At 38.9% G+C, this 22,395-nt stretch overlaps 1 protein-coding gene across 6 annotated transcripts in view; it reads right to left on the reverse strand.

The window, feature by feature from the left end:
- Positions 1 to 151: 151 nt before the first annotated feature.
- LOC124166372 (transducin-like enhancer protein 4) overlaps positions 152 to 22,395 on the reverse strand; it is a 531,827-nt gene continuing 509,583 nt past the window's right edge. For 4 of the 6 annotated variants that reach the window (XM_046543868.1, XM_046543871.1, XM_046543867.1 and 1 more), the window contains 10 exons: positions 11,761 to 11,856; positions 11,454 to 11,507; positions 10,914 to 11,005; positions 10,173 to 10,360; positions 9,608 to 9,723; positions 8,626 to 8,717; positions 7,100 to 7,349; positions 6,426 to 6,605; positions 3,174 to 3,617; positions 152 to 2,600 (listed from right to left, as the gene is read on the reverse strand). In XM_046543868.1, the coding sequence (XP_046399824.1) occupies positions 2,493 to 2,600; positions 3,174 to 3,617; positions 6,426 to 6,605; positions 7,100 to 7,349; positions 8,626 to 8,717; positions 9,608 to 9,723; positions 10,173 to 10,360; positions 10,914 to 11,005; positions 11,454 to 11,507; positions 11,761 to 11,856 (1,620 nt within the window). In that variant the 3' untranslated portion in view covers positions 152 to 2,492. The remainder of the gene's footprint in view (positions 2,601 to 3,173; positions 3,618 to 6,425; positions 6,606 to 7,099; positions 7,350 to 8,625; positions 8,718 to 9,607; positions 9,724 to 10,172; positions 10,361 to 10,913; positions 11,006 to 11,453; positions 11,508 to 11,760; positions 11,857 to 22,395) is intronic. The other 2 variants (XM_046543872.1, XM_046543870.1) reach the window with 1 other exon arrangement.

Here is a 22,395-nt window from a genome sequence, read left to right on the forward strand (position 1 = left end):
AATCCGATTACTTTTACTCGATTACTTACCTCCACTGTCAATGAGAGCACATGTGAGGGTTGCTTGAAGGGTCATTAGCTCTGAACATGTTGATACACATGTACATTATGCTTGGCACATAATGATAGTTAGAAAATAAATTTCAATAAAATAATTTTTGCTCATGTGTATTCATATTTTTATTCACAAAGACTGTCATACACATGCAAAGAAAGTCTGTATACACAGATAGTACAAAAATTTTTATCATAGATAATGAAATAAAATAATGTTTTTTCCTTCTGATTGGAGTGAAAAGAATACGAAACCACAAAATGTAGGAATAGAGAAAAAATTAAAATGATTCAAATTTTTTTAGTCTTGGAAAAATTAAACATAACTTATAGGTCTCTATGCTCACATTTTTGCATTGATGAATTTTAATGCTTTTTGGATTTACCCATAAATTTTGATGACCGGGGAATCATTCACTATGATTACAAATGTTTCTCATAATATTCTTGAAGACTCATTAAAACCAACTGCCACAAAACAATTCAGGTTCAAATAATTTGGGCATGATAGGACAATATTCATCTCTCATTCCCAGTTGTTGCAGAAGTGAATGATTGTGAGGTAGAACACTCTTATAATCTCGAGTGCAGAAATGATCACAGGCCTTCCCCTAAACTACCTGCAAGTATGCCATTTACATGTTGAGGGACAAAATCATGTCTTTAGAGATTCTTGTGTAGAAAAATATTAAATTAATCTCCAGGTGGCCTTGATGAAATAAGATTATTTTCCACAACTTTAGGCATGCATTAGATGAGCTCAGTGAAAAATCAGGGGTAAATAAGACTTTCCGTAAAAAAGCCGCGCTTTGTTTCTAGGCAAGGAAAATAATTCATAACGCAGTTTTAGCTTTTGAGCGCACTCAAGAGAAGCTTTAGTTATTTTTGTATACATACATCAAACTTATTTGGAACCTGACTAGGAACAACTCAAAAACTAAAACAGTGAAGCTTGTGGACCTTAAGAACTTCACTATGCATTGCTGGTACTATTATACATTATTGTGTTCCACTTTGCAGATTTTCTAAATGATGAAGTATTTATCAAGAGATTTGAGAAAAGATTGTGTTTAACTCATATCAAATATGCTTCTTAGATGTATTGCAATGTTGGCTTATTATCAAACTTTTTACGTGGCAGGATCAAAAACTAACTTCGCAGCACGAATGAATGCATGGGTTTACATCAAGCATAAATAGGTATATACAAATTAGAACTGACAAAAATGGACTTCTTTTCAATATTCCTCTCATCATTACGAGTCGTGATGAACAAGAAGATTAATGATCAAAAAATGTACCCACAGACATTTGGAATTAATTTAATATTTGGTTTCAATTCTACCTCAGAGTAAGAGAAAATGATACCTGTATCACTAACAGCACAAAGCAAGTAGAAAACTGAAAACATCAATATACATGTGGTTTGAAATCTCCATTTAATATCAATTGGCCATAGGTATGAGGTATGTTTAAATCCATTTCTTATTGGAAGCAAATAAGACTTAGTGACTGTTGTTTGTCCCTGACACACACTTATACAGATGCTCTTCCATTGAAAGATCTTTTAAGACTTTAAATCAATTATTTCATACATGTAAAGGTTTTACTAATCATTAGGTTTTCTTTTGATTGTAAAAAGATTGCATGTATATGACATAACATAAATTTACCTTTGATATAATAAAAATGCACAAAAACTAAGTTTTCACTCTCTTGCAACCAGTGAAATCTAATAAGACTAATTTGAACAGATACTTAGAGGATTATAATTTAACCTCTGAGAAACAAACATGAACAGTATGAACTCTAACGATCTATAATCCCTCCAATGCTTGTCCGAAATGGAATATGTCATTTACACACGCAAAGAAGATCAGAATTCCATTCAAAAGTCTACAAAAAGACATAAGGAGTGTTCTCAAAGCACTACTGTCATGGTTTGTTCATTCACTTCCCATTAGACTTTGTATGCTCTGCTTTCGAGTAAAGTTCATTTGAGCAGGACTTGAAATTCAAGCCCTGTTCCATTGTGGCGATGGAGTTCACTCCAGTTAAAAGTGCTCGAGTCATTGCAGTAAATGCACTTTCAACACCAAGAAATTTCCACCACACTTGTTCCTAAGTAACACACCTCACTGAAACACACACTGTGCAGAAATGTACACAAATCCCTCATTCTCTTTAGCTTTTTATCTCATTATCCAAAGAGTTTACTAAATAATTTGCAAAACCACTATATTTCACTTCTGAACTGCATCAACAAACACACTGTTGGGGGATCATTATACAAAGAGAAACAAAGTTGATGTCTTCACATGGCAGTCTGAAAAGCACAACCCTATCACCAAAAAATGAACCACTTGATGTCGCAAATGGTGAACGATGTATTTACAACTTTTTGTGGTCCCTGATGGTGCCACCTCTATGTCCCGGGGGTCAGTAGATGACCTCGTAAACTGTTGCCTTCTTATCACCTGATCCTGTGACTATGTACTTGTCATCAGCTGAGATGTCACAACTCAAAACAGATGAGGATTCCTTGGACTGGAAAAAAAGAAAAATGAGCATGGTAAGAGAACACCAGTTATAGCCATTGAAGAAGGTGAATAATCCAAATCTTGGGTAAAAATACGATTTTTTACACATTTTGGGCAGTACATATAGCATCTGCAAATTTTTAAGAATAATATGCACATGTTGATGTTATTTTGTTTGTCTCCATATTGCTACTCTGTTGTTCTCTGGACAAGATGTCGTTGTAATAAAGACGCATTCCAAAAATACGATGAGGTTGTGTCCCAAGCAATCTTTTCTCCCTAACCTCTGTATTTTCATCAACACAAACCCAAAAATCACAATCCATTGAAAGAATTATGTAGATAAATGGAAGGGAAGGATATGTAAAAACGGAAAAAACCAAATAAATAACCCTTTCAACTCAGCCGTTCTATAATTTAAAAACAAGAAAACACTTTGAGACTTTCCCTTCTTTAGGCTAGATAATAATCAAAGCCCTACTGTAGTAGGTGAGGGGATTAAAATTTGCTGGAAAATTGATGGAGACTGCTTTGCAATGAAAATCCTTGAAACTTATGGTAATAATTAGCTAGTACTGACCTGGAATATTGATGCCCCATATGGTGTGCGCCATGCGTTGAGCAAATTGTCCTTCCCAGTTGACACAAACCACTTGCCACAGGCAGCAAATTTCAATGAGAGAACGCAGCTCTCGTGGAGATGCAGCTGATATTTGTCTGGTTTGGCACAGTGGAGGACTTCTACGTTGGAGTTTTCCATGCCAACGGCAAGCCATTCTCCAGTTGGGCAATATCCAAGTGAGAAAATCTGTGACGTGAAGTCGTGCTGTTGAAGCTGTCTTCCCTCCCGCAGATCCCATGACCGGACAGTGTTGTCCAAACCTCCGGTCCAAAGTTTGGTACCATCAGCAGAGATATCAATACAGCTTGCACCATCAGTATGTCCTTGGAATTGTCTTACGAGGGATTGATTGTGCAGGTCCCAAACAGCTATGTTGCCATCGCTGCAACAGCTGAAGCACACCTGAAGAAATTATCCGTATAGAGGTGAGTAATGGCGACATTAAATGCTGTATCAATGTAAATAAAGGTACCAAGGTCAATGTGGCGCAACTGTCTCATCATGTATTACTGATTTATGTGCAATTTTTGACTCCATGAAAACAATTTCATTAGATGACTACTTTTGATAAACTGCATGTGTCACATATGACATTAATTACATTACAGGAATGAGGAGTTCACAAAAACGTGCAGAAAAATTTTCAAATAAACATTTGAATGCACAAAAAGTATTCCATACTAACAAGATTATGAGTATATTATATACAAGACTGTTATCTATAAAATACTGATACAATGGGGAACTTGCATGAATTTTTTTTATTTCATAGGCGGACAGAAAATTATTTTCTGAATACAACAAAGAAAACCGCATGTAAATCTGAGTTTTCCTTCGCGAGATATTTAATGATAAATATAACGAATTTTAAAGCGCGGGAAAAACTCCCTCACCCCCCAAGCCGCTGCCGACGAAGCCTCGATGACGTCAAAGGTGCCTAAACATCACGCGAAGCTATTGTTGTGATTGTTTGTAATAGTTGCCAGCAGTTGTGAGAGCTTCGTTTGTTAGACGTGTTGATTATTTTATATTTAAAGATAAATATCCGACGATAGAGGCTTGGAAGCCCTCGTATTTTGCATTATTTATAATATTAATATCTGAGTAAGGGCATAAAATATAAAACTGGAGCAGTTAAACCAAAAATTTGATAATACCTAAATAACATCGTTGTAGGAGTCTGAGCCACGGCCATTGGAAGGGGGATACGTTAATTGTAAGTTGATGTTATCGACGGCATATCATTCATTTAAGTATGTAATTAGAACAATTTTGATGTTTACTAATGTCCGCTTAGCTTTTATATACAATAACTTCATCCGTTTATTCTTAGGTACCGGAGAATTCGTCGTTTAGGACTGTCTGTGCTTGTATTATGGGGTGAATTCCAGTCAATGCAACTTTTGGTCGCTGATTGGAGACATCTAGGAACATTTTTGTGCCAAAATAGTGTTATTTTCAATGTGGCATCTCCCGTTAAGCTACTGCTAATAATCACAGTGCCAGTGGTTGTAATGCACAAAGTTTGACAAGGTTGAAAAATATCGGCCAAGAGTTATCAGTGTTCCATCGTGATTGAATTGTAAAAAGTGCTATTACACTATCGATAAATGTCTAACAGTAGTGTAAAAATTGTCAGTGGCGTGCTAATCTCCGTTGTTTACCGTAGATATGACATTTCACGATCACGCTATTGAAATAAAAACTGTGTGTGAAGTTTGTTATTCCATTATTTCAACGAATAGTAGTGAGAAATGTCACCTGTGTCACTTGTGTGGGCTAATTTAAGGGTTTAAATCAGTGAATAAATAGTATTCATCATAACGAGTTATGTTATTGCAAGTTGTAGGTACGTGATGAATATAAGAATGTGATAGTGACATCCAGTTTTTGATAAGAGTATTTGCCTATTTCCCACTATATTTTTATGGTACATGCTAGTATATTGTTTATGGATTTACCTATATTATTGAAATAGGTTGTAGCTTGTGTGTGTGTTGGCAGCGGAACCCATTCGCGATCTCACATGTGGATTGTGTGCAGACTGTTTTGCTATGAATTCGTACCGTAGGACGGATAGGACTACCTTCTCCGTTAATCCGGCGTTGCCAAAGTCAACAGCACAGCTTACTCTAATGTCAACAGCGCAGCTTCCGATCGTTATCCTCCAGTATTACAAGCTTCTTTTACAACTCGATTTGCCGCCGACGTATAGCAATAATTTGTCTTAACAAATTCCATGAGGGTCGTGGCATCAATTTTCGGTGTCCTAAAAAAAGGCTGGTGTCCTAACACCCCATGCCACACGCCTTTTAGGCGGCTTGCGGGGTATTATGTAGACGTAGATGAATTTCAGGTGTACTATTCGAACGAGTGGCAACGTTATCATCCATTATTCTGATAACTAAAACACACGAAGTGAAACGCTTGTACTTCATCATCCCGATGCCGCATTATTAATATCCCAAGTAATAATCTAGGCACAATAGCAATAGGAAAACTTGCCCAAGAATAACAGAACAAAATAAAGTGACGATGAGCGGCTAAATACTCCCTCAAAACAAATTTTACACCATGCGCTCAGCGTATTTCCCAACTCCCTACGGTTGTTTAGGCACCTATGACGTCACGCCTGGCCTCGGCAACGCTCGGGTGTCTTCGCGCAGTGGTCGGCTCAGAGAAATTTTTCTCAATTTTAAATGCAATTTTTCTATTTCTTTTGATGTTGAATGGAGAAACTGAAGGTATTTTTGCGAGCTAATGTATCCATTTGACTTATTCAAAATAGTTTTTAGAGCAATCTACGACCCATGCAAGTTCCTCATTCAGAACAGAGAAAAATGAGCGATGAATACATAAAATAATTAATCATTGGTGAAGAAAATAAAATGCAGCCTAAATTACAGTAAAACCATGGAATAAATCTAACACATAAAAATTTCTCATTCATTAATACTACAACTGCCATAAGGTTTATATCTACAAAAATGAATTATTGTACATAAGCATGGTTTTGAATCTGATGGCATACATCTGTGGTTCAATAGATAGAAGGTATGTTAGACAAAGCACGTTGGAAGCTGAAGTCATAAGGGCAAAATATAAGTACATAGAGACCACAATGCCACAAAGCATGGCCAATGGAATGGGTTTAAAAATGGCACTTTCTGGTCCCAAATGGAAAACCTATATGTATATAAATAAATTTACCTTGGAATCTGGAGATATAGCAAGGGCATAGCAGGCGGGAGCACTGGAGGTAAGTTCTGCCTTAATTCGTGGTGTGGGTGATGCCAGATCCCAGATGGAGAGATTACTAGCTTCACCACCAACTATGAGGGTACGACCATCAGGAAGCAATTTCACTGACCTAATGTAATTGTCCCTTTGCTGAAATAAGAAAGTAAGTTTTTGCTGTAGAAACTAATTAGAGTTATATTAAAATGATAACATTAATTTAACATATTCATAATTATAAACAATAAAATATTAAAGCAAAATAAGTTAAGAGTAGTACTATCGAATGAATACAATTAATTGACTTCAATTAATTTAACATATTCATAATTATAAACAATAAAATATTAAAGCAAAATAAGTTAAGAGTAGTACTATCCAATAAATACAATTAATTGACTTCGATTTTGGAGGCTAATCATAATTGAATTAATCTTCATGAATATCCATAATTGTGAAAATGTCCAAAGACAAAAAATCCAATTGCCAATTTAAGTACCTCAAAAACGGTTTTTTAAAAATTGTCTTGGCCAATAATTACAGAGAGAAGGCATTAACCAACTGAGAACTAGGCCAAGTGTCCTTTCCTGCCTTCCAACACATTCACTTTAGCTCAACTTAATTATTCCAATTCAAATAAAACTCACCAAGCAGTCCAGCTGAGAAACCGGACTCTTGCTCCCTGGTTGGCTAATGTCCCAAACTTTTACACACCCTTTCCCACCAGTATACACATATTTGGTGGGATTACTGATTGTCACGGCACAGACAACTTCACCATGAGAAAGAGTATTTATCTGCCTAGCGTGCCGGGGAATCCCAGGACCAATCAGGGCATCTGGGGGAAATGGAACAGGCTGCATCTGCCCATCTGCACTCACATGGAATGAATATGCACTGCAAGATAAATAAAAACAAACATTAGTTCAATTTAAAATATGAGCATGCTTAGTTGCTAAATTTAAAAATATGAATAATAAACAAAGAAGATAAAAATATTAATCATTTGTGAGGATGATTTACTGTTCATAAGTTTCAAGTCTGGTGATATATTTAAAATGAAAAAACAATTTCTTTTGATGCACTCAGCCTGTAAACTTTAAAGTGAATGAAAATGATAGTCTGTTGTGTCATCAAAACAATGGTCCAGTTCAATTATATCATGTGGTTAAATCTGAAACCCAAGAAATTCATAACATGGAAAAACCTGATGTCATGAATCTCAAGCACTTCAACAAGCAATTTCAGAAGAAATATTCAAAAAAGATCACTCTCCTCCTAAATAATGAGGAAGAAAAAGGCTAACGGGAAAAAGGAAATTCTTTTATAGCATACAAGTATATATACAATTGATTTAGAAATGGCATCACACAAACCAATGCAAGAAAATACTGAGAGAATTTAATATCATCAGTAGTTAAAGCCATGAATTGACATTCAGAAAAAAATAATTGAAGCTATGATAAAACTTTTCTCATTATTCTAAAATGCTAAGTTATTGGCAAAGCCTAATGTTTTCAAAAGAAAGGGAGTTGATTGACAAGGAATGGTCAAAGGAATCAATGGACAGGCTAACAAAGTTCGATCTTGGTAATCCAAAAAAAAACACGCAACTGTAACAAGGACAGAATATTGATAACCCTGTATTACTGAATAAGCACAGGAAACAAATATAATTCATCAAAATATTTTTCATAACATTAATTTAGGAACCAAAAATCAACTTTGAAGCAAACTCCTATGGCAAAATTATACGTTTACCAAGCACCCTCCCAATCTTATTACCTAAAATAACTTCATTTTCTTTTTTTGAATAAAGTAGTTCAAGTAATCAAACATTTACAAGGATTATATATGAATGTATAAGACACAAACATAAATACACAAAAATCAATGAAAAAGAACTACACACCGAAAAGTATTTCATTTAAAATTGACAAAATTATTTTAGCCAATAATAGGTCAGCAGTCCAGTATGCCAGATTATTGGACGTGTCAGATTACCTCAAAGCTGGATTAAAGGTACTGTATTATATGCTTAATTATTTTTACATCTTTCTCTTGCTCCCAGAGAATTTCAATGAGTATTTTTCACTAGCAATTCACATAAAAGAGGAAGGGAGACTATATAGATATATTCAATCAGATGTCATAAGGAGTAAAAAATACTTACGGCTTTCCTCCAGGAATTCCTCCCAAACCAGGACCAAGTGGTGCTCTCATCTGCGAGTGAGGATCATATCCCACCTGAAAAGGTATGGAAATCTTCTCATGAAATGTTTCCCCCATTCAAACAGGGAAAATACTCTTGAACAGCCAATCATGGTAGTGAGTCATTCTTTATCACATTTTTTCAAGACACATCAATTTTAAGTTTCATTTAGAGCAGCCTACATGCATGCACATGCCAAAAATAAATGTTCAAAAGCTTTTTGAAGGTTTCCTAAGTCACATTTCAACTTCGAAAGAAAAAAAAATCAATATTTTAATTGTAAAAGTAAAATTGATGAGTGAAATCTGTCAGCGCTAGGTAGCTTTTAAAAATAGATTCATGAGAATTTCCTCTTGTAAGTCCTTGAGTATTATAAAAAATATATTTTCTCCAGGAAAGAAATCTTTTGCGATGCCTACAGCTTCATTCATATGCTGTATTCAGGTAATGAAATCTCATGACCAAAACTTTGGAAAGTTCGGAATTTGAAAGTTTAATTATTTTATAAAAAAAATCCATTCAAGAAAATTGGTTAAATACAAATTTAAAGCTGATTATCATTTGCTTCCAGTGCCAAATGAACAACAAGATGAAATGGGCTGATGTCATTAGAACCTGATACCTTGGAGGAATTCCAATTGTTTTGAACCCTTTTGACTAATATGATTCCCCATACCACTCTCAGAGGGCCCTGGATCTTGTGCTACACACAGACCCACAAGTGAGTTAATCTCGCACTGCATGCTAAACAATTTTTTTGCTATTATCACATCAAAAAGCCACAATCACAAGTATAATTCATAATGATTCAACCAATGCACAATTAGAAAACTACGTAGATGACAGCCTTAATAGTTAATTCATGCATTTATATGTAAGGAAACATTTAGGATTGGCTGTGAAATGGAGACCACTTAGGTGAACAACATAGTTTGAAACTCACTAGAGGTGGCCTTGGGTAACTATTCAGTGCAGGTGGTAGGTTATTATGAAGAGCACCATATGCTCCAGCTTGAAGTTCATGGGCAGCTGCACCACCAAGGTAATGTGGGTATTGACCTGAAAAGCATGAATGATTGTTAATGAATAATTGTTGAATGATGAAGAAAAAATATACAAAAGGCAAATTGTTAATTAATGTATAAGGACAAACTTTTGTCCATGGAATAACTTCTCAATTTTATTAATGATATTAAAAAGAGAAAAATTTCAGTTCTAAGATATTTACTTATAGGAGCTGCATGTTATGATGGTACAATTAATTATAACATAAAAAATCAGAATGTGTTCAGACTGTTCATACTTAGCAGAACCCTTTTGTTTATCTCTAGCCATGAGAGTTTTCTTAAGACTTTTTCATGAGACTTTTTCTGACCAGGCAACATAGCCCACTACACTTGAATAACTTATCTACCTGTCATGAGACAACTATATTTCCATATACACCATAGACTTGAGTCTGTCGTAGTACTCTGTAGAACATAGGTTCAAAAGGATGTGATACTCACCGAGGGCTGGGGCTTTCACCACTGGCTTCAGGCCGCTGCCCCCTGCGCCACTTCCCCCACCCCCACTGCTACCACCACTCCCACCGCTAGTTGGTGTCACAGACTTTGAGATTGGCGTAGTGGGTTTATCGGCATCAAGTTTTTTCGTGGATGGTGTACTAGCATTTGAGGATGTCCCACTTCGAGGACTGTTGACGAAAGAAAAAAACAGTTCACCATTAACACTCTACAATTCAAAGTGATACATATTAATGAATCAATATTCAAAATCAATACACAGCAGAAATGCAAATTGAAGTATGAAACAATGATGCCTATTTTTAAGTTTGCAAAGTTAAGGTAAATTTGAAAAATATACTTGGAAAATGGAACATCCATAATTTTACAAAGATTTCTTACACTGATAAACATTTCAAGTTGAAATAGGATCACAAATATGCACTATACATGTGCATGGTATTATGATTCCATACAAAACATTGGACATAAATAATATTTCAATTTTCTTGTTTTTTTTTTTTAAATTTGCCATTGTAAAATTTGCATATGAAATGATGATGAAACCTTATCATAAAAATTCTGACAAACAAATTAAAAAAGTTCAATCAGGCAAAAGGAAAAGTTAATTCTATGAAAATCAGTTTTGATTAATTTTTCCATGGGAATCCAACACCATAACTGTTAGCTATGAAGTTTAAAATAGCAAGCTCTGAAATTTTTACATGCAAACATTCAACTAACCTGTGGGGTCCAACGTGATCTTTCTTTGGTACCATTTTGTCGAGGCCATTTTCTCGGGGAGAAGCAGTTCCATTAGGGGGAGAGACAGGGTCCTGAAAAGAAATTCAACAATGAATATTTAAGAGGAATATTTCGAATACTTCTCAAATTTAAATATGACTGGATATAGGGAAAGATTTGTAAAGATGTAAATCACCGAAATATAAGTAATATGCTAATTAACTCAGTAATTTCATTTTCATATAAATATCTCTATATGTACAGGTAATTCTAATCTCTCAATTAAATGTTTCAAAAATAAAATTCACATGGCCTAAAAACCATAAAATCAAGAAAATACTGATTAATTCAGTATCTGCCTTCAAATTTTAATCACTGGAGTATTGCACCACATAAAGAAATCCATTATTGGCACCCTTACTTTTTGAATCAGTTTTCGATAGAAAAAACAATTGAAATCGCAATTATGACCAAATTCCATGAAAAATCTTATATTAACTTTTATAGTTCTTCAGGAAAAGGATTTGGCATCAAACTCACCTCACTAGCATCATCTACAACCAGATCTTGATCACTCTTTTCTCCATCACTTGCCTGAAATACAAAGAACAAGAAATATTATCAGTCACAGAGCAGAAAAAAGACGATTACGAAGCTGAGACAATAGATGCATTTAGTTTGAAATTTTTATGTTTAAAATATAACCTTTGATCCAGAAAATTTAACTATAATGACGATTCCCACACAACAGATTATGCAGTAAATTAAAAATTTTACAAAAACATCTATTTTTTTCAAGAAGCAATGTCTCAAGTTACTCTCCCAATCAATATTTCAGATTACTTACATGACAGTCTTTCTCCTCCTTCTTCATTTTTTTATGTTCTGGATCGGGACTTCTTGGGCGATATTTCTCCCTTTCTGCTGGGGAGATGGAATTCCTCTGAAAAACATAAAAATGGAGATCATATAAAAAATGCCATAACGGATCGTCTCAGAAGCACTTAGGAATCTACAAATGATCACAGTATAAGAATATTTATAATGATATCATGCAATGAATTCACATAATCGAAATGTCACAATACAATCACTACAGAGTGGTAACTGCCCTATTGTTCTCAGGAACCCCATTATTAGCACCAAAAATAGCCTCAATCCATAAGTACTTGTTACCTCAAAGTAATTAAGGAATTTCCATCATTAGAATCAATTTCAATGGAGGTTATCAAAACCAAGGAATTAAAAATATATCAAACCAATCTTTAGCATTTTGATCAATGATGGTGCTGGATGTCTTCGGCAATATTTTGAAAAATATATTTACGTATGTAAGAGCGTGGCAGCCAAGTGGGTAATTCTTTAGCTCCTGAACTAAGGGTCTCCAGTTCAAATACTGGGTATGAGAAATAATATGAGTTCCTTTGGATACTCCTAAACAATAACCTTTTAGGTGTGAGAGAAAGAGGCACAAGGAAAAGATATGGAATTCCTACCCTTAATAAATGTTAATCGCACACGAGGGGCTTTTTTGGATGAGCTCTACCCTCACCGATCCAAAACAACTTTAAAATACCAGTGGTTTAGGCTAGGATGAGCTCTACCCTCTTCAATCTAAAAAGACCTTGGGGCTGTAAAACTTAAGCGAGTACTGCATAAAGTTGTCAATTTAATATTGCAGCTGGTTTCGACAATAAACACTGTTACAAAGGGTTTGCAATTCACTGAAATAAAATAAAACTAAATGGCGTGAAAAATTACACAATAGCTTCAATCCGCAGGGTAACCTTCAAAATCGTTTGGGAGCAGCATTTTACACAGTAATTAAAAGTTGACAATTTGTTACTGCCCACAATTTGCAAAGAACCTTCACGTGCGAAAAATCCACAGAGGAAATACCATTCGCCTTGACCGGGATTCGAACCCGGATCCCGCGATTTCCGCAGGGGAGAATGACGCCTCTCCAGAATGACGCCTCGGTAGCTTAACTGGATAAAGCACTCGGCCGGAAATCGAGGGATCCGGGTTCGAATCCCGGTCAAGGCGAATGATTTTTCCTCTCTGGATTTTTCGCACAATCGTGCACAGCGGGTGACTCCGTAAAAGTTATCACCGTGGCTAGTCCCGGTATACTTGAATAAATTTCACGTGCTTCAATGCTTCATGTCAACATCAGGTCTGCTCATGACAGATCATCAGATCATGGCTACCTGATGACGACACGACTGCGTCGAAATTGCGGACGGTACGGGTTAGTATTGCTTTTTGGGCCTCTTTGCGAATGAAAATCGAGCCCGTCCTGTGACGGAGGGAGGCATGGAGAGGAAGAGGCATCCTCGTCGAGGCCGTCACATCACGTCACGAGGCATTACCGAGATGGGGGCGGCTCAGCCCCATCCCCTCGGCCGCGGGGAAAAGATTCGGCGGAGATGGAAATGCGAGGCCGAGGGACCGGAGATGAGAGATTGCGAAAGGGGTGATGGAAAGACGCTGGCATCCTCCCCACCCACCTCCCAAGGAGAAGAGGATTCATCCTACGAATATACGCGCCCCTCCTCCCCAAAAACCCTCCCCAGAAGCCAGCGGATCCGTGGAATTGACGCAGGGGTTCAAGGAAAGACAGGTTCGGGTGATTTTTCAAAGCCAGCAGGAGTTAAGAGGGAGTGGGGAAACTGGGGGGCTGTATACGGATTCGTCAAGGGAGATGAGCGCGGATAAATCCGACGGGGATGTTATGAAAATTTATTTCCCCGACGAGAGAGATTTCTCCCTCCCGCATTGACGACGATTGAAATCCGAAATTCAAAAATCCATCTTCCCACCAGCGACAAACCGCCGGCCCACCCAACTCACCCCCCCCCCCCCCAGCCCCCCGCCATCAATCCCCCAATACGTCTCGGAAATCGCCTCTCTTCCCGGGGGAATGGGAAGAGAACGAAAAAAGGAAGAAATCATCTCGACCTTTTGCGAGTAATTATGAATGCTCCCATCCTCCAGGCCTCGAAGGGGTCTTTTTCCCCTGGTTTCAGGAATATTCCCTTTCATTTGCAGGCATCGTCTTCGCTTTCCACGTTTGTCCGCATTCCTCATCGACAGATCGCCGATAAACATCTCGTTTCCGTGCGCCCCAAGGAAAGAATATATTCCAGCCTTCCAACCTGAAAGTCCTGGATGGATTTTGGAACGATTTTATTGTTATTCATTCCCACACTACTGACAACACATATTGACCTTTTACTTCAGGGCTTACAACAAATTTAAAAATTACACGTGCACGAACAACCACTCCCCGGATAGAGATAACCTACCCAGGCGGGACTCGAACCCGCGACCTCTCGTTTGGCGGACGAGGATTTTTACCCCGCCGAACTGAAACGGTAACTGAAGAAAGAAATTGTATGACGAATCGAAACGTTTGACTCAAGAGCTTATCAGTGTACCAGCTTCAAGTTACAGCTACCTTAATTTATAAATGACTAAACAGTACCTTATTGATTTAACAGTTGTTTTGTGCAAGAGTGAAAATATTATTCGCACGAACAGCCCACTCGGAATGCTAGACAATATTTATTTTTTCAACAAGAGAGGTAACCTCATTGACAATATCAAGTCAAGTAGTCGAATATTATTAGACTTTACGTCTTAAGAAGTCATTTGCGTATGCTTATGATCATTAGAGATAATGTTATGTGACTTAGAGGACCACTTTATGCTCCTGATTTATTTCCCACATCGAACGTTTTCATTTCCTGTATTTCTAAGGAAATGATTTTTTTAAACCACAAAGCTAAGCCATGAGGATGGGGAACGGCAAGTAGATTTGGAAGCATTCCAGCAATCATTATTCGCGATTGAAAAAACGGATTCAGCTCTCAAATATCAGCCCGAAAAATATAGCCGAAAGAAGATATTATTTATCAGGACAATTTCCTCTGCCACTGCTTTTTATTTTCCGATCAAGAAATATTCTCCGAAAAAAGAAAAATATCGAGAGATATTGAGTCCCGCTCACAATGGAAGCTGGATTTCTGTACTTATATATCGTCAATACATCCCAAAGATAATAGTAATGGTCGAATAAAAGTGTTTCATCGTCAAATGAGTCGGCCTAGTACTATTTTATGAGCAACATAACATAATACGTTGAATATTTCTGTATCTTTCGACGAAAGAAGCAAAAATTGATTGTGCTCGAATTGCTCAATAAATCATTGATTGGAAATGATGCTTTTATGAGGTCAAATTTTGTTTTAATCGACCACCTCCGAAATATTTCCAATTTCAAGTGACTGGACAGTGAGCACATCATGGGGTTATCGCATTCAGTTCTTCAAATGAAAATGAATGAGCAGTCTGAAATAGTAAATGAAAACAATATTTGTGAAAGAAGAGTAGAAAAAAAGGTCGAAATAAATAAATTTCTAATCCTTAAAGCCAATTTAATATACACCTAAACAAAATCTCTATTGCTATGGTGGTTAAATCCGTTGATCATACTTAGAAGAAAAACAAGGTAGGCGTGGTAAGTCCTCGGTTTGCTAACATTTTTCTCGTCTATATAATATTTCACTTTCGTCTCCATAATATTAATATTTCGTCTCTATAATATTTCACTTTCATTCAATCGAAATACCTACACTGAAGATTCTATTTTCATTTCATCAGCTTAAATGGATTAACTTTCTCTGACCAATTCGAAGTTAAATTATTGTTAAGTATTAAGAATTTATTTCCTTATTTAATTTCCTTATATCAACTTATTTGTTCGCCTCGGTGGCAGCGGGTTAATGTCCTGCGAAATAAGAGATCGCGGGTTCGAGTTCCACCTGGGTAGATTGCCCCTATCCAGGGCATGGCTGTTCGTGCACGTTTAATTGACTATCTTGTCGAAAACCACGATATAAAAGGCCAATGTATGCTGTTTTCGGTGATATTGGAATAAATAAATAAATACCTTTCCTTACAATTTTAAATATACGTCCATGTAGTAAAGAGAAATTGGAAGAGATTCTGATACTAAAAACTTTCGTCTAAATTCCACAAGGAATGATCATATTCATCTCCGCTAGAAGGCAGGCATCGCCATGGCAACGCAAGATCAGACGGGACGACTCAATCTGGAGGAAAGACGCGGTAAATTGAAATGGAACCCTTAAGAGCGGCGGAATGGAGAGAAGAGGCGAAAGCGCGGGACCCGGGAAGACCTTATAAATCACTCGATTAAACAAGGCGGACTACAGTCGCGGCCCCCTTTGCCAGACCTGCACACACACACATATATATATATGTTCCGCTCCTCATTAAAGCCTTAGCCCTCCCCACCAATCCCATCCCACGTCTACCTCGCTTTCAAACAGAGCACATACTTCGTTTACACAATCAAAAACACCCGACAGCACCCACGGAACTCGTTTTAACAACGCCGCCCCCCCACCAGTGAGGCGACCGCCATTTTAAAACGATCCCTCTCCCCCGACCCGACGCAAGGGCCGTTAATTGGACTAATTTTCGTAATTAGGGAGAGCCGCCGCTGAGATAGGCTGGCTCGTGGGGCGGACGGAAAAGGGTTTGTAGGGGGGTGGGAGGGTGCAGGGTTCAGGAGCGGGGTTATCAGGGCACGGCGAGGTGGGGTAGGATCAGAGATCGGGTTCGGGGGTAGTAAAAGCATGTAGGTACTTGTCTTAACGCCACTTGTTGATTATTGGGTTGGCGGAATGGAAGGGGGGGGGGGGGACGGACGTGAAGACCGGGAGGTGACGGGGGGAAGGTCGGGTGGCCATGGAGGGCTGGTCGCCCGCTTATTCGGAGGGCCTGAAGGAGCGGTGATTGAGGTGATCAAATGGAAAATGAGAGGGCAGGGTGTATATCCATGGGATTAAAGAGGGTTTCCAGGCAAAAGAGGGGGAGGGAGAAATGGGGCGGCTAGGATACGCCGAGCCCCGGGCCCGTCGTTGGCCCCAAACGACCCAAGGGACCCCTGCGGTGCGGAGCATTAGAAGCGGCAATTTCTCGGATCGGAATAGGAGGTCGAAAGAGGAGCAGTGGAAAGCCCGAGGGAGGGTAACACGGGCAAGATAGACTGACATCGGGGCGCGAATTAACGTGCACAGCTTACGCTGACTGGTGCGGTAACATCCACGGACTTGAGTGAAGTAAGCTCCGAATGATAGAAAATGTAGAGAATTTCACTTTTGACCTATAATTGGAATTGGAGAGGAGTTTCAGTAAAAAGTGAATCTATTACTTAATAAAACGGGGTGCGCGTCAGACCCGAGTATTATCATTTTTAGCGGCATCCATTGGAAAGACACTAAACGGCTAAGCAATCAGCATTCTTCGTCAGGGCAATTGCTTCGTCTCTTTGGAAATTCTCCACCACTTGTGGCTAAATGCTGTCATTTTTTTATTACGAATTGGATGAAGATGACGCAGTAACATTGGAAACTAGGTGATAATAAATAAATTTTATAATAGCGGATAGTTGCAAATATATATTTCAATAGGGAAAGAGTCCAAATATAATAATATAAGTGAAGATAATATAAAACAAGATAAATAAAATAGTGACAAAAACAATACGCGCATCTTACACGAGACCGCGTGGCATAGGGGATACGAGACATGTAGTATGATATAGACATACTAGAGATAGAGCAAGAATGGAAGACGCTTGAGCCATCCCAATCGGAGTTTTGCGAGGGGGCGGATGAGCGAGTTCATGGAGAGGTTTCATTTTTTTTTAGAAATTATCATTTTCCTAAATACATATCCCAAAAAAATAACATGCGCGTCTTACACGAGAGCGCGTGTTATACAGAATATATACGGTCTAAGAGAATTTACTACGTGGTACACGAGCATGTGGTATGATATAGACATACTAGAGATAGAGCATAATGGAAGACGCTTGAGCTATCAAGGCTAATCGGAGTAGTGCTATGGGACGGATGAACGAGTTTCGATTGTAAAAGCAAGTTCTTGGTGTCTTGAGAAACGGTAGAAATTTCCATTACAGTAGCGTAAATACTGTCGTATTTATTATATTACGCTAATTTTTGTTCAGAAATTATAATTTTCCAAAATGCATGTGAAAAAAATACGCGTCTTACACAAGAGCGCGTGTTATACAGAAGATACGGTCTTAGAGAATTTACTATGTGGTAAAGAGACATGTGGTATGAGACATGTGGTATGGTATAGACATACTACAGACAGAGCAAGAATGGAAGACGTTGAGCTATCCCAATCGGAGTAGTGCGAGGGGACGAATGAACGAGTTCATGGAGAGGTTTAAACGCGGGGGAAGGAAGAGTTGGGAGACGAGGGGAGGGAGGGAAGGTGGGGAAGAGACCGCAGAACGAGGAGCAGAGCGGGGGTGGTGGCGAGAGAGGTTTTCGGGGGATGTGGGGGGGGGGGGGGTTGAAGGGGGTGGAAGCATCCGAGGAGGATTGTGGGGTTGTTATGGCTGCCAAAGAACATCGATTTCCTCACCCGGGGAGCAGGAGGAGAGACTACTACCGCCACCATGGCGCAGAAGGAAAAAGAGCGGGGGCAAACAGAGTTAAGTGCCCCCACCCCCATAACCCTACGACGCGCATGCGTGGAGTGGTTAAAGGAGGAGGAGGAGGGGGAGGAGTATATGGTCCACCCTCCTCCACACCCACACAATCCTTACTTCTCTCTCTATCGCTATCTCTCACTCCACATCTCCATCTCCCATTGCACCACTGCCTCCCGCTTCCCAATTCCACGCCACCACCCCACGCCCACTCCTTCAGCCGCTGCACCTCCAAGGGTGCGGGCGTAAGGGGGGTGTTAAGCAGTCAAGGAGTGTGAAGTATGAAACTACGACACATGTTTCGATTCGTAGAAACCTTTCACGATAATTAGAGCCATAGACTAATCGAGAGTGCATTTCGGCGCCGATTGCAGGAATCGATTTCCAAATGTCGATGGCGGAACCCACTGGCCAGTAAACAATTGAATGCCAGTACCTCCCCCCCCCCCCCCCCCAAAGGCCGTTTTACACGGGGCATGAAATTGCGCAGGTTAGAACCACATTAATTTCTTATTTTGGCGTGCAATTGCGCGAATGCACGAACGAAATTATAACGGGGGCTATTTCCTCATCATTCCACTTCCATGCATTCTCCCGTGCGTTCTAGCAATTCACCACTTCACATGACGCAATTTTGACTGCGTCTTCGTACACACATCAGATTGTGCAATTAAGAGTCTCATGTAAAACGGCCTTAATAGAAGCCAAGACATTGTTTCGTTTAGTGGCGTTTACATTTCACTGGGGGAAGATAATGATCGAGAGCTAATGAAATATTACGGCAATCGACGATATTCAAAAAACCAAGTCACAAGATCGATGAAAATCGAAAACATGCAACGACCACCGAAAACCGATGATAACAATATTCAAGGAAAATATTGAGTAGAATCGACAAGCATCGATTCGATTCATGCATATTCCATTATTCGTAACCCATTAGTTTTTAAATTCGCGCTCATGTTAAATTTTATCCGCACTAAGTTCATGGCACAAGAAACCTATCACGCAAAACTAATAAGTCAAGGTAGGTCACTAAAAGAGTCCTGAAACATAACCTTTATGCAAATACATAATAAAAACGTAGAACCGCTAATATCACAGCGTCTAAAGAAACTTTTTTCAAGATGAATGGCTATTATGAAGCGGGTAGAAGAAGATTAAGTTTTATAAATTTGTGCTCATTCAAGCGAATTAATAATCGATTCCCATCAAAGTTTTTCACCTATTATAGACAGATGGTAAGCAATTCCTTGAGCAAGAATTTTGAAATTTCTACGGATTACGACTACGGGGATATCTAAAAATAGAAGAGATATCAATTATTCCGCGTCGTAAAAGTTTGAGAACAGTGGAGTTGACAAGAAAATATTCAAGGAAGAAGATATAAGACTTCTAACGACACGTCCAAGCAAACACAGCAGCAAAGAGGCACTCCAATTAGATGGGCGAATCGCAACAGAACAGTTTGCAGCACGATTTGGAACTCCGAAGCCTAATGTGCGCGGAAGTTGAAGAAAAAAAAACGTTTCCTCGATTAGGTCGCCGCGGAAATGTGGCCAAACTTCTCCAGGACAAGGCGAGGCCATATTCAAAGTCGCGCTACAAACAGAGCATCCGAAAACTTCGACTGACCGCTTTACCCCTTCTCACACAACAAACAAGAAACTCACACCTTATTGTTACTCAATAACTTCCTCATTAATCAAATTCCGTGGTAGAAAATTACGATTTCAATAGACCAATAACTCACCGTAAACATTCGGGTAGATGGTACTTATTCGGAGCTATGATATAATACTATAGCTCCGTTTATATAAATACTGTTAATAATTATATAAATACCGTTATATAATATAATAATTAGCAGACAAAATGTAAATGGAAGCACGTCATTTGATCCCATTTTAGTCGGCTTACTCCGGCAGATCTATGAAATTCATAATAGAATAACGAGAATGAGAAAGGGAACTTCAACGTGAGCTATGGCGATGACAGAGGATTTGGATGGAGTGAATACTGATCTGGAAGGGGATGTTTAAAACAGTGCTAAAGCCAAGAAAAAAAAAGACCTTCGAGCCCTGGAACTGGATAATAATGCTGAAGATTAAATGAACGAAAATTAATGGTTTGACAGGTGACTTGGTGAAATTGCTTCCTTTTAATAATAAAGTGCAAATTTCACATGTGATTTTACTAACACCAGTTTCTGACATTGTTGACTCAGGACAAACACATCTTCCTAAATAACTTCCCACCCTTCACGGTGATCTACGCCAACCTTTATCCCCCACCCATTTTGTTACATTGTTTTCTTCCCATTTTTTTATTATTGTGTGCCTCCCATTTGGCACTTTGTATGAATTAAGTACCAATAATATCTTAGCTTCCCCACCTTAGCTACCCCTAATGACTCCATGCACGTAAGGCAATACCCACCCTATATTTGAGCCTGATGATGTCGCACAGCAACGAAACTTGTCGTCAGTAAAATTACATATGGAATCTGCAAAGTTTTTTATTTAAAATTAAATGAACGGATAGGTTGAGAAATGAGGGGTTTATAGAAGAATAGGAGAAGGGACGCTTTGGATCACTGAACCCCAAAGAAAAAACGGCGGATTGTCCCCATAATGAGACACAAAATTTACGTGGGAAACAAAATAGAAGGAAAAGTTAATGGCAAAATCCCCATATGAATACCGAGGAACAAGTAAGAACGCAGATGAAGAGGGTTCGGTGAAGAGCCTCAGGGGGGCAGAAGCTATATGGATAACTGGAATGCTGCAGTACACCAATCATAGCGATGAAGTACTACGTACGTAGAGGGAAGAATGATAGATTAGGGGGGAGAAGGAGAGTGAAAATAGGATATATAAAAAGGAGTAGGTCTCATTGTGAATTCAAAACAGAAGACCAATTTGGGAGGGAAGACTGGACGTTGTATTTCGCGAAATACTCAATGCAATCCTACCTTATCTAGTAGAATACTTCAAAAAGTATAATGAGCATCTATTTTATGCCATAACATTATCAATTATGAATTTAATAATTTTATTACCAACCGATTCTTAGCTGTGAAAAACTGACCAAGGGAGTTGATTCTAGAATAAAATGCTAAAATAAAAAAAAAACTGAAATTTTAGTTTGATCATCAATAGCAGATCTGTTGAATAAGTTTTCTCGGGTTTGATACCGGGTAAAGAGACATTAGATAGCCTTACTCGATGCAAAACCTGAAAATATTTTATCAATTGTATTCGCTGGGAAAGCCTACGATCTATTATAATAGGAGATCCATTCAAATCTTCAAATTCCCCATATTTCCCTACAACATTTCCGATTCGAAACTTTTCCAGACAGCGAGGATAAAAACTTAGAAAATCCCGCGCGCAAACTTTATCAAAACGGGTCCTCACGATATGATTTTCTCGAATTCCCCACAGCGGCCTCACCCCTTTTTCACGCGAAGCGACTCTCGGACCCGAGACTTGGGTCATTTCCCGCTCCTTGCCGCACACATTCAACCTCCGCCAGCGACGCTCAAAATCTTCCTTCCACCCTCTCCCCCCCCCTCTCTCTCTCTCTCCGAAGGGCTTCCTCTAACTTTCCTCCCATCCCCGCCACAGTCTCTCTTTCCGGGTCACCATGGTGTGGAGCAGCCGTACCGTCGCGGCAAACCGACCCCTCATCTCACCCCACACCCTCCCGGCGATCTGCTCCCGCACACACACACGACGTTCACTCCGGCTGACCACCTCTCAGACCGCTGAACTGACCTCTCCCGCGGCCGCACTCGACCCAAGCGCCAACATTCTATCCTTGCCCGACTCGGAATCCTTGGCCGCCCAAGAGGGGAGGCGCGCGTCTAATGTTCACTTCCACGAAGACTCGCACAAGGGCCTCTCTCACCGCTAAGCACTT

This window comes from Ischnura elegans, chromosome 10 (genome assembly GCF_921293095.1).
Source record: "Ischnura elegans chromosome 10, ioIscEleg1.1, whole genome shotgun sequence".
Lineage (NCBI taxonomy): Eukaryota > Metazoa > Arthropoda > Insecta > Odonata > Coenagrionidae > Ischnura > Ischnura elegans.